At 35.9% G+C, this 13422-nt stretch overlaps 1 protein-coding gene across 1 annotated transcript in view; it reads left to right on the top strand.

The window, feature by feature from the left end:
* Window positions 1-1329: 1329 nt before the first annotated feature.
* Window positions 1330-13422, top strand: part of LOC149801885 (dual oxidase 2-like) — a 90931-nt gene continuing 78838 nt past the window's right edge. Inside the window, exons 1-2 of the mRNA XM_089956265.1 lie at window positions 1330-1485; window positions 10345-10425. Coding sequence (XP_089812391.1) covers window positions 1425-1485; window positions 10345-10425 — 142 coding nt within the window. The 5' untranslated portion in view covers window positions 1330-1424. The remainder of the gene's footprint in view (window positions 1486-10344; window positions 10426-13422) is intronic.

Raw genomic sequence — 13422 nt, forward strand, 5'->3', positions numbered from 1 at the left:
TCACAGTACACAAAATAAACAAGAATAGTATTTATAATTTATTGATGGATTTCAGAGCAAGGACTTTAAAACATTAAGTCACCGAAAGGCAGAACAAGAGGCCCAACATAAGACATAGGCTAAATTGTTAACTATTTATCGCTACCTTGTAAGTCTTTTATGATACTGAATCAACCTTAAAACGTTTACTTTGACCTGAAAAATCTGGATGTCCGGAGGGGTGTGTGGATGAGGTGGTGAACAATATCTTATATTATGAACATACATACTTAGAGATATTTAAATTATGATTAAAGGCTATTTCTGAGCAAAAAGGAAGTAATATTGTTTTTAAAAATTATACTGCCCATCTACATTTTGCTTGCTGAGAACAACCTCTCACTGGTAAACTAGTTTCATTATTAGGGATCGTGGTATGTTTTAAAGCAGGGGTCTCAAACTCAACCCACCCCGAGGGCACCATGAGGGCATTTTCGATGGCCCAAGGGCCACACCACCTTTGTTATCTCTCATGAGACCTTGTGATGCCAATCATTTTGCGGGCCACATGATATGGCTTGGCGGGCCGCGTGTTTGAGACCCCTGTTTTAAAGTGTTGTTCTAAGACGACTATCATACCAGGTCATAGGAACTGATAGTTTGTATGTTGCAAACTGCTCAACAGCATCGGTGTCTGATATCTCAGACCGTAGAGGACATGTGTCTTGAATTTGGAAAGAACCTGGTATCAAACCCCAGTCGAACAGCACATTTATATTTTCCCAGTAACATTAGGCACCTACCATGGTACCCCGTTTCGATACACGGATATCATAGAGTGTGGTTGTCATAGGTTCGAGTGGTACCGCGTTTCGATACACGGTTTGGTTTGAGTGGTAAAATAATATGGACACATATACGTGTATGTGGGAAGTGGTGGAGAGGAGAATGTTGCTGGATATGGTTGATAGCTTCGATGGAAATAACAATACGGCATTCCACCTGTTTATTCTTAAGGAGGTTCCAGGTACAAGCCTCAGTCTGGCTGCACACATTCCTCGCCTGTAACACGTTTTGACTCGAGAATAAATCGAAACGATCAAACATTCATTATTTTAGATTTGGCATTTGAGACCTTTTATAAGTCATGTCACTTATTTAAACAATTGTTTTTTCAATGGTATCTTTCAAACTAAAACGTTTTCTCAAAATCAAACGTTTGCTTTAAACTCAATATGGATTTGTAAGTTATTCTTGGAAACAATCCCAAAAATTTGCATCTTGGTGTTGGTTGCATTACTATAACACATCCGGGAATGATACCAATTCAAAATTACAAATTAAACAAAACTTCCTGGTGGAGCATAGGGGCATATTTATAGCCGCACTCTGTAACTCGTGTCATAAGGAACATTATCTCAGCTTGGAGTCGGATCGGAGATAAAATGTACAACATCAGGTTCCTTTGTTCTGCTTTTACTGCATTGCTAGTGATTGTGTCAACAGGTAAGCGTTCAATCAAGAATTTATATGTACCTTCTTATGCCTGAAATCACCAGGCTTTTTTCATACTTAGCTAAATCAGCCAGGAATTGAAAGAGAAGTATTATTTTGTATTCCCTTCAACGGACACTTAGAAGACGTCAAAATGGCAAATATACTGAACTTGTGATAATTTTCTCAATGCGGAGTAAGGTCATGCGTGGCAGTTTATTTCATTACAATGATCCCAAGCGTTTAGGTTTCTTGTTTTATTATTTATGTACCAATCTGAACACCAATCTGATATTTCTACGAACTTCACGTGAATCTTGCAGACATTGTCATTATCAAATATCATCGAGAAATCCATTCTTCGTTCAATACAAACTTTGTATTTTTACCAGAAAGATTGCACGTTCTGTCAATCATTCACGTCACGTTGTCTCCAGCGCAGAAAACAAAATCTCACTGTATTACAGACAATCATAACATGTATGTGTTTTTTACTTTTCTTACTTTTCTACATAGGCGTTATGTAATTGCAAAGGTTCACCTCACCCGTAGTTTGCAAATGATGTCTATATTTATAAGAGTTGTGATCACTTTCAGCTATGGCTTGTTCAAGGACGAAGTTTTACACAACGTAATTCGCCTCGTCTGCTAAATCAAGACACGTGCTAACTTTAATCGTTCAATATATATGTTAATAGATGCGATGATTGGGGAGCGGGTACGATGGAATTAGTCACATACGTCAACATTTTACTGGAATAAAACGATAGAATGTTTTTATTCGTTATCTCGATAAGAACAGCGTACATTGATAGTATCACTTTTCTTGCTTAGTGTACATTGAAAACATGACGGCAAACTAGGAAGAACCAAATCAGCACTCTCTCTCTCAATCGACAAGCAACATTTTCTTGGTAGTATGATATGAGATGTCAACCAATCTATAAAAAAAAAACACTAGGGAATGTCGTTATTTCAGGATCATCAATCAGCTTCCAGTTCCCTTATGTAAGTCGGTAGTCCTTGTATCCCACATTGCATTGTACTTGCTATTCTGTATTTCATCTAAAATAGCATTGTATAGTTTTATAAGAGAGTCGAGCCAATGTTGTAAGAATGAACTGTCTGTCAGCCACTAAAATGATACTTTGCCAAAGGTTGTAAGCGTGAACTGTCTGTCAGCTGCTACAATGATTGTTTTGTCAAGGTTGTAAGCATGCACCGCCTGTCAGCTACTACAATGATAGTTTGTCGAAGTCGTAAGTATGAACTGTCTGTAAGTCTAAAAATAACCTGCATTGTATGTCAGTGTGCGCGTGTGTGATTTAGATTTTTAACGTAGCTTTAAAAAAAATAAGTCATATCACTACGATGTATGAAGAATTTATAGTGATGTCTAGCACTGGGGCATTATGCCGCAGACAGTTACATTATCGTGACACCAGGCCGACCAGTCATAACACTAACCTCTTAATGCTGAGCACCAATCGATGCAGCTGTTTGTACCATTTTTGTAAGTCTTTGGTATGACTCGACCAGGGATCGAATCCACAACCTCTCGCATCCGAGGCGGACGCTCTTACCACTAGACCATCGGACCGGTCCATTGTCTGTCAGCAATTACATTATAAATGAATATTACACATACGTCAATAAGACGTGACTAAGCACACTTAATGATGACAAAATTATTGCTTCCTTAACTAACAATATAATATGTAATGCAAAAACGGAAACCAGATAAACCGATGCAGCCAGTATTTGTATATTTCAAATGTACAAGGAATCTACTATTTTAGAGCCCACACTATCTATCTTTCAGTTGATTTCGCCATACTAATAAATGTAGAAGAATAGTTCAGTCCTGGAGTAAATTTTGAAGTTAAAATATGTGTTTACAATATGCAAATTTTATTTGGTATGCCGGAAAATATATTTTTATGTGCTGCACATTTCTCTTTTTGTAATTCCAAAGTCATAAAAGACTCTCAATCTGATCCCTTTTACTGCCGTAGAGACACTGTGCGTCAAGAAGTTGGAAAATAACCACAAAACCGACATTAATGACTAATTGAAAGGTCAATATATTTTCAGCAAAGATGTGATAAAATAATAAGCACTTACAAGCAATTCAGCCGTACAAGAAATAGGAAATATCAACTTTCAACCTCGTTAAACCATGCTGGTTTTATTTGTCATATAGTGGTACCCTCAGTGTATATATCTCCAGCAAACTTTATGTAAATTCTTTATAGTGATTATATTTTTTAAAATTCTGGTTTCGTTTGTGTAACCATCTTGTGTGGCTTTGTGACCGTGAAAGAGGAATTGGTAGACACCAAAAGCGCTTACCTGGTTTCGCACCGGTTTTGCACCGGTTCTTTTTGCGTGTGGTCAGTCTTCTTTTTCATATGATTTCCCTGACCATCACGACCTTCTTTTATCAAGTGCTTTAGAAAAGACTTATCTATCGTGCAATATATATAAGTCTGCGTTTCTTTCAATCAAACTTTCAGCGGATATCATGTTATATTATCAACAGACCGCACATGTATCTTTACTTGTCTTTTTCCCTCCAACCATAAAGTAAATATGAATTGTATTTTGTTATTCAGGTGGTTTGTAACAAGGCCAATTAACTTACCGGGTAATGTAATATTTCCTTTCCCTCTCTAGGAATGTGTGATTCTTTTTCACAACTTCCTCAACTTAATCAAGCTTGAACCCGCAAACTATGTTGTTACACATATCAGAATAACGCACACATACAAGGATTTGTTTTCCTCCCCTAACCTACCCCAATTTCCTTGTTATAAGCAAAATTTGGTTACTGGTCACCCCAGAACAAAATTATTGGACGCGTGCTTCGGTAACCGTGTACGTGATTCTTTAAGTAATTCTTGATGTAAATATTCTGGACTGAAACATCTCCCACATGGAAATGCAAACTGACGATAAAGGGTCACTAGAAAATAACGAAGGTGACACCGGGTTGTCAGCGGTGATACGTACGTTAGCGTAAAACACATTACCGTTGTAAAATTATGTTGTGCGATTTATCGGAGATTACCAGCGTAGGATTACAAGCGTGTCCAATGATGCTAATAATTCGTCTGCGATCTTAATGTTTATTTAAATTGTATAACATTTCATCAGTGATACTGCTGGTAATAATTGTCTGTTTACTGGCCAGTTCAAATGCAGCTTCATTTGCAATAGTTGCGCCACATTGTCGAACATTAGCCTCCCACTGTGAAATTGAACAGTTCGCAAGTCCATTAATCCATGCCTACAAATAACTTATTGAAATGTTATAAGACTTGGTTGCCTATACAATTTTAATTTTCCATCACGCATCGGAACTACACTATCAATATTTGGTCCGTTGATGAATATTCCATTTATGACTGCGATGACGGGAAATGAATTTTCATAATATACTGTATAAATTCCCGTTAACGTTCCTGGTTATGTCGACGTCGACAGCACAATACATTGTTCTTGAAAACTTTGTTCACGGATTGAGTTCCACTTTATCCCGGACAACACATCATTAATATCTAACATGATAGAACACAATTTAACACGAAGAAAATGTTGTTTTGTTATATATATATATATATATATATATATATATATATATATATATATATATATATATATATATATATATATATATATATATATATATATATATATTGCGATTGCGTTATTCATTCGTCGGCCATAAATAATATTATGTCCTATTATACGATATGGCGTAGATTCCTGTGGACAACGTAGTTGTGTATCTAGTTGTTGAACTGTCCGCGTTGTTATAATATCAACCGCTTTGTCGACAAGAAATTCCCCTACAGCATCCCTGAAACGTTTGTATAAATCACGTGAAATATTTCGTGGAAGGGCTGCTCCTTACAGAAATATTCGACCAAGACTGAACGTTAATGTAGCTTCAATCCGGGGCATGTCCGCGTAACTCTTCTTTTTGCATAATTTGATCAATATCAGAACGAATTGAATTTAACATAGGGTGCGATTCTAGGTAACACCGATTAACCCCGTTAAGTACAAGATATTATTCACGTAAACTGCAAGCTTCGGCATGTTAATCTACCACTGTGACATAAGCATTAGTGTTTTATATTTAGGATTATAATAAAGTAAATATATAATTATACTTATGTAATAATCGGACAATATATAAATTAATATTGCTGGATACGTGCAGAGCGTATTCGTCGTGGTGGTGGCCCCATTTAGTGTTCAAAATGCTGAATAGGTGTCAATGTTGTTACCATTCTATGGTCTTTAATTAATTAACAGAGAAAGCAAAACTAACAAGTATACTACAATTCAACAAATAATTCAATTTTTTAAGTTATAAAATGAAAATCTAAGAGGAACTTACAGTATTGTGAATTAAATCCCAAATAATCATAAAGCTATCACACGTTTAAAAGTCTAGTGTTCTGAGTAAATTCTAATGGTGTTCGAATTGAATTTTAATCTGGAATGTGCTGGAATGTGCTGATGCACCAACAGTCTTTAATGCGTCTATATACCGATTGTACTGATGTATCACAATGATATAATCCACAATGGATTTGAATTATTCCTCAATAATCCCAAAGCAATGTTAACCCAGTCAAATCAGCACTTTAGTAATTCCAATGAACGATATAAATAATTCCTCTCGAATTATATCTGAACCCAACGAACAATGATCTCAGAGCTGAACTAAAGTAGGACTAGATAATTTAGAATCTTATATAAAAACTAAGACACATTACGATGACCACAATATGGGTCATTATCCCATCAACATCATAAACAAGGTCCCTTTCAGAAAATTCCAAAGTCAAAATATTTATAGACATGTTTATAAAAAATGACTTTATCTTCAAGTACAAACCCACAATAATGGACAAATATTAGCTGTATAATATGTTGTTTAGACATGACCCTTAGAATCGATAATCCTGGATAAAAGTAAAACACACAATATAGGAACACAAAACAATGCTAACTATGTATTATGAAACAATGTTGTGGTAACAATCTACGATGGAAGATACGGAACGACACTAAGAAAAAGTTAGCGATCAATGCACTCAAATTTAACAACAAATATTTTAATCATTTAGCATATAATTTTCTAAACGTTAATTTCTTACGTTGTTGTAAGTTATTTTTTTTAATTACTTAAAAATTTACTTGATAAATAACAGCACATTGTTAATGCAATACAGCAGTCAAGCGACATCGCGCTTCCAAAGTCTAAATTCAATTATCATGCCAAACCATATTGGTCAAATGAACTCAAAGAAGCACATAAACTTCAAAGACAAGCTAGGTATACTTGGATAAATGAGGGAAGACCGAGGGGTAGTCAATTTAATTCTTACAGAGAATATAAAGATAAGAAGAGAGACTTTAGAAACGTTCAAAAACTGGCTGTGGAAAAATATGTGGGGGAGGTGTATGAAGAAATTGAAAAAGCACATGAATGCGATGTAAGACACTTTTGGAAAATGATCAACATTAAGAGAGGGAACAATACAAATTTTTGTCAGGAACTATCAACTGATGGAGTTTGTGTCCGTGATGATGATTCCATCGCAAATGGCTTTGCTAGATACTATGAGGACATTCACACGCCGAATTTAAACCATAGTTTTGACGGAAACTTTTATGAATTTATAGAGAGAGAATTAAATCGCGGTCTACAGGACGAAGTAAGCCATATCGAGGCCTTACAGACCAGTATCAGTTTAAATGAAGTAAGAGAAATCATTAAAGGTCTAAAGAAATCAAAAGCATCGGGCCATGATCAAATTTGCAATGAACATTTGATCTATGGCAGCGACTACCTCATCGAGTGTATGACAATTTTATTTACTCGGATGATTGATCAATCTTACATACCTGTAGATTGCAAAAAAGGGTTAGTAATACCACTGTACAAAGGTAACAGAAAATCAAAGAACTCCCTCGAAAGTTACAGGCCTGTTACTTTACTGCCTGTTATCTACAAAACCTTTGAGAAAATTATTCATGAACGTTTGGTAACTTGGCTCAAAGATACTAATTCTAGTATACCCAGTTCACAACAACATGGTTACCAAAAAGGTTTAGGCTGCACAACAGCGAGTTTTGTGCTGTTGCAATCAGTACAATATAATGTAAACATGGGTTCACGGGTTTTTGCTGCTTTTCTTGATACAAAAAAGGCATTTGATACCGTGTGGCACGAAGGACTGCTTTTTAAATTATTCACGTTGGGAATTACGGGTAAATCCCTTTTGATATTTTTTAACATGTATACAAATTTACAGAGTAAAGTTCTTGTAAATGGGCAATTTTCAGATTGGTTCTCAATTGGCCAAGGAGTGAGACAAGGGGGTGTTTTGTCAACCTTGATGTACACAATATTTATAAATGACTTGCTGCTACAGTTAGAAAATAGTGGATTTGGAGCAAAGATTGGATCCTTAGCTGTGGGAAATCCAACCCTAGCTGATGATATTTCACTTTTGGCTATATATCCTAGCAATCTACAAAAGCTGTTAGATATAGCATACGACTACAGTAATAAGTGGCGATTCGAGCTTAGTGTTACAAAGTCATACATTATCATTTTCGGACCCCAATACAAGAATTTTATCAATATGAAATGGTATCTTGGCCCGTCATGTTTGCCGGTCACGGCAACACACCTGGGTCACCGGATTAACTCAAAGCTGACGTCGCATGACGCAATACTCGATGCATGCAAGAAAGGGAAAAAATCTTTTCACGGTCTGTTTGGTATTGGCATTAAACCGAATGGTTTAAATCCTTTGGTTGCTGCAAATGTAATTAAAAAGGTAATTTTCCCTTCAATGTTTTATGGAAGTGAATTATGGTGTAACATTTCAAAAAGTGACCTCGCTTTATTGGATAAAACTCTGAGGTATTTTGCCAAACATTTACAAGGTTTTCCAATACATACAAGATCAGACATTGCCCTGGGAATGCTAGGATGGACATCAGCGCAGTCCGAAATTGATAGAAGAAAATTGATGTTTTTACACAGATTGTGTTTGATGCCTAACAATGTACATACTAAACGTGTGTTTAACGTTGCGTTATTTCACTTCATTCTGAGCGGATGCATGTCAAGCTGCGGGTTAATTTCAAATTTATATTATACCTCAAAGAAGTTTGACTTGCTCGGGTATCTAACTGATTATTTACATTATTCTGAAATTCCAGATAAACATAATTGGAAAGAAATTGTAAGGTCAAAAATTGTTGGTCTTGAAAATAGCCTCTGGAGAGTTCGTATGTCTAATCAAGCAGATTTTGATAGATTCTCTTCGATACACGAATACTTACGACCTGCCTCAGTGTGGCAGTCGGCTAAAACTAGACAACACACTAAGGTATTTACATATGTAGCTAAACTATGGGCTGCTGTTCCACAAACACAGCTTGATATGTGTATTAGATGTGGGAATGTTTATACAGACTTGATACTTCATTGTTGTGTTAGTTGTCCTTATATGTCGAACTTTCGAAATTCTTTCTGGGATTTCCTTACTGATAAATTTCCCCTGAGCCTGCACATTACGTTATTTAATGCAGAAGATGAGCTGCAACTACAATATCTTTTAGGTAAAAGGTTACCATCAGGAGTAATCAACAAAGAAAACTCCAAGCTATTCGTCCTGTATGCAGTATACTTTGTCATGCAGTGTGCAGCTATCTTCTGTAAATAAGGTACTGAAACTTGCAACTTATGAGTTGACGAACACTTTGTTGATTGATATTGTGTAAGAATTTGTATTCCAATATAGAATATTTTTTTTTTTTTTTTTTTTTTTTTTTTTTTTTTTTTTTTATATTTATTGATTGTATTCAGATGATTTATTCTTATATCATGTAATCTTCCATGGAAGGAAATAAAGATGATGATAACCATAAAGATTCCTTAATAGTTTTCAGCAGTATTGCATGTTACATTTGATCACGATGTTAGATAAAAATTGATTTTTTTAAAGGCATTTGCAAGATTGTTTTCACCATAGGATGTGATCTGAAACATTGTTTAAAATGTAATATTTCAATTATCTAATAAACTCAGCAAGGACACATGATTGTAATTTTAAGGTTATGAGTTTTCCCCTTTTTAAATAAAGTGAAAAGAGTTGCAATCTTTCATTTAGAATGGAAGGTACCACTACTTAAGGATTGCTAAGTTATTACATGCAATGGAGCTGGAATTTCATCTGCGAACATTTACAATCTTTTGTTGGAAAGATGATCCGATCCAGCAGCTAGGTTTTCCAGCACTGTAATACATCTGTCAGGTAATGGTGGAATAGTCTGATTGCAATGATAAAACGAGCTTGTGGAAATATCCTTTAAGACATTTGATTTTTCATTATAAGAGACTTTTTTTTGTAAAAGAAAGAAGTATAATTCATTGTTTGTAATTAACATAGGTATAACATCGGAGGTCCTGTAATCTTTTGTCAATGTTCTCACCATTTTCGTTTACGTTTAAGCTGATTTTAGTTTAATTAAAATATATTTTTATCCATATATAATAAGAAGCTTACTCTAGAATATTTCTATATTAATTACTTTCTTCCAAGTCAATATATACAAATTTCGGTAATTTCCTATTTAGCTATACCGTTATAAGTTTTCTTGTTAACCATTTGACGTCTACAAGACATAATTGCAACAACTACTAACGTAACCATAGCCACGACAGTTTTTTTTTTTTTGTCAAGCTGTATAAAAGATATATTTTTTTGTTATGTCCTACCTTCGTCAAAATCTTGCTATAAATTTTACTTCAGATATGCTATAAATCTCTTGCAGCCAACTCAGGAAAGGAATTTGAAGTGACTCCACAGGATGGCTGGTACAACAATCTGATTCATCCTGACTGGGGAACGATTGGTGAGCTCTTTCTGTCTCTCCATAATATTTACTGAACACAGTATAGCAAGAATTGAATCCTATAATACATACATGCTCGCTCGCTCTCTCTCTCTCTCTCTCTCTCTCTGTCTCTCTCACGCGCACACACACACACACACACACACACACACACACACACACATCCAGTGCCCCACAAGAACTGCGAAGGAATAACGCAGTAGCCTAAAACATGCAATTCCATATATTTTAGCAGTCATCTGTAAAGATTAATTGTAAACAGTGGCGTACTAAGGGGAGTGCGAGGGAGGCTGTCCGCCCCGGGTGACAGACAGAAGGGGGTGAGGTGCCATCCGGAGAGTTGAAATACCTGTACAAGTTTTCAAACCAAATGGAAAATTCGCCAAAGTAAAAGCTATTTCCGATTTGCTTATGACAGCACTGTACTGTTTAAAAATTTAATTGCAAAAATAATATATTTGTATGTGTGTTTACATTTTACAATTATTTGTGGGGGTGCCGAAGGAAGGATCCGCCCCGAGTGTCAAATACGTTAGGTACCCCCATGGTTGTAAATAACTATTTTGGCTATCGTTTATTTGAGAATCAACATGGACAACAATATATCTATATTTAGCAGGATACAGAATAAACACTGTTAGTAATAGCAAATCGACACCTTATTATTATTATTATTATTATTATTATTATTATTATTATTTGTAGTATTATTGCTTTAATTAACCATATAATAGGGCGGCATTATCAGCGTGAACAGTTCAATTAGCCGACATCTTTAACATGATTTAATTGGATATTTAACTCTGTTAAGTTTCAAACCTCACCCAAGAAGAGATAAGATGGATACTTCAGTGCTTTGTAAGCTGGTATCGCTGCTGGTCAATTCTATGAGGACTTAGATTCTTCCACCTCACCCCACCCACCGGTACTGTATTGCAACATTGAGTTCCATGGCATCTAACATTCTATTGAAGAAACACATTTTCTAACTTAATTCACTTTTGCGATGACAGTATCGTTCAAACATATCATTTGATCGTAATTGATACAAAATGATGCAGCCAAACAAGGAAAGTGTATACTTCCTGCTGGATATGCCAATTAGCTTCCACAGTAGGTCATGTAGTTTCAATGTTGATAAAGGCTGAATCGCAATGTGGCTCTCGCATCAATAAAACTAATCATCATATCTTGACGCTGTGCTACGTGTCACTGACATGTGTGTACAGTGGGTTGTTCTTGCTATTCATTTATGATTTTGAAGGAAATTCGCGTTTTAAATTGTAGCGTTTTAACATTTTGTTACGGCCCATTTTGTGTGCTGGCGATAATATTTTTTCTCCAAATCAGGTCTAACAAACGACAGATCAGGTTATGTGAAAAAAACTGGTGGTGATAAGGTGGTGGTGGAAGACACACTGCCCCTCCCCCCCGCCCCCCCCCCCCCCCGGAAGCTTGTGGCAAACTTCCCCACATAAAACGGTAGGCGAGGTGAGACTCTGACCTATGTGGAGAGTTGCGATGTCAGTGATCTGCAAAGGCGAGTGCCTTAGACAACCTGGATCACTTAGCCTCCCAGGGCCTCTGATTCTGTATCACACACACACACACACACACACACATATATATATATATATATATATATATATATATATATATATATATATACGAATCGTGTATTTTCATAAGCAATAAATCAGTTCTTCTCCATGCATGAGTTATACAGTATACATACAAGTCCATTTTTCTCAGTCGATATCCTGCGCATGTCAGAGACCGACTTAATACAAATCATTAGAAAACAGATACATTTTTTATACAATAAAACTGTCTACATATCAAGGCTAATTTCCCGTCCTAGGACGGGAATAAAAAGAAGTAAGAAACTAAAATTTAAAATAAAATTGGAATGAGCGAGTTTTAAAGATAGTTTGAACATGCAAATAAATTTTGTTAAAAGGTTTTTAAAAAAAAGGAATCCCGCCGCGAGTTTTGAACTTGTTTGGCAGCCGGGGCACACATGGATATGGATGGGGATTACCGCCATAATTCTATGCATGTATTTTCTAATCTTCCTTGATCCGGTATTGTAAATGGCTGCTTGCAAGTGCTACTTTCATAATTCTATCAATATAAATTGTATTCTTCATTGATGCAGATTGTACGTGGCAGTTTGCAAGTGCTACTTTCCTTATGCATTAATGTCAATGGCTGCTTGCAAGTGCTACATTCATAATTCTAGTCATGGATTTTCTATTCTTCATTGATGCAAGCTGTAAATGGCTGTTTGAATGTGCCTAGATCTACTTTCCTTCTGCGTCCTTCTCAGAGGCGTAGCTGGGGGGGAGGGGTACATATGTCCCCGGGCGCCAAGGTACAGGGGCGCCAAAATGAGACTTACAACGTTACATTATAATAAGTAAACAAGGGTAATATTCAAAAATGTGATTAAACGGGGAGGGGGCTGGGGCGCCAATTTTATAGTTCGTCCCCGGGCGCAAAATATCATAGCTACGCCTCTGGTCCTTCTATCTTGCAATTTGACAACTACTGAATTCATTCTGTAGTTTGTCGCATGGCAAATGTTATGTCAGTTATTACAAGTTTTAACATTACATTTATAAACTAGCTATCATATAAATTGCACCGTCCCAAATCATGACTATAATGTAGCATCAAGCACGTTGCAAGTTAGAATCAAGTAAGTTAGTATAAAATAATGCTATAAAATAATGCCTTATATTGACAACAGATGGCGCTGTGACACGTCAACTTCTTACAATACGACTACTCCCTTGACCCTAGCAACAGGAAGTTATACCACTTTACGGAATGTTTGTGCGTCGTATTTAAAATATCATTCGAATTAAATTACAGCAGCTGATGTGTCAGAGTATTAACATTTGGAAGAGAGGTGGCCTGCAAGTAGCACAAAACAAATTAAATGTATCAAATTGTATATACATTATATGTATTTACACAACGTTATATTTCCGC

Source organism: Sinohyriopsis cumingii, chromosome 4 (genome assembly GCF_028554795.1).
Source record: "Sinohyriopsis cumingii isolate HCF-2022 chromosome 4, ASM2855479v2, whole genome shotgun sequence".
Classification (NCBI taxonomy): domain Eukaryota; kingdom Metazoa; phylum Mollusca; class Bivalvia; order Unionida; family Unionidae; genus Sinohyriopsis; species Sinohyriopsis cumingii.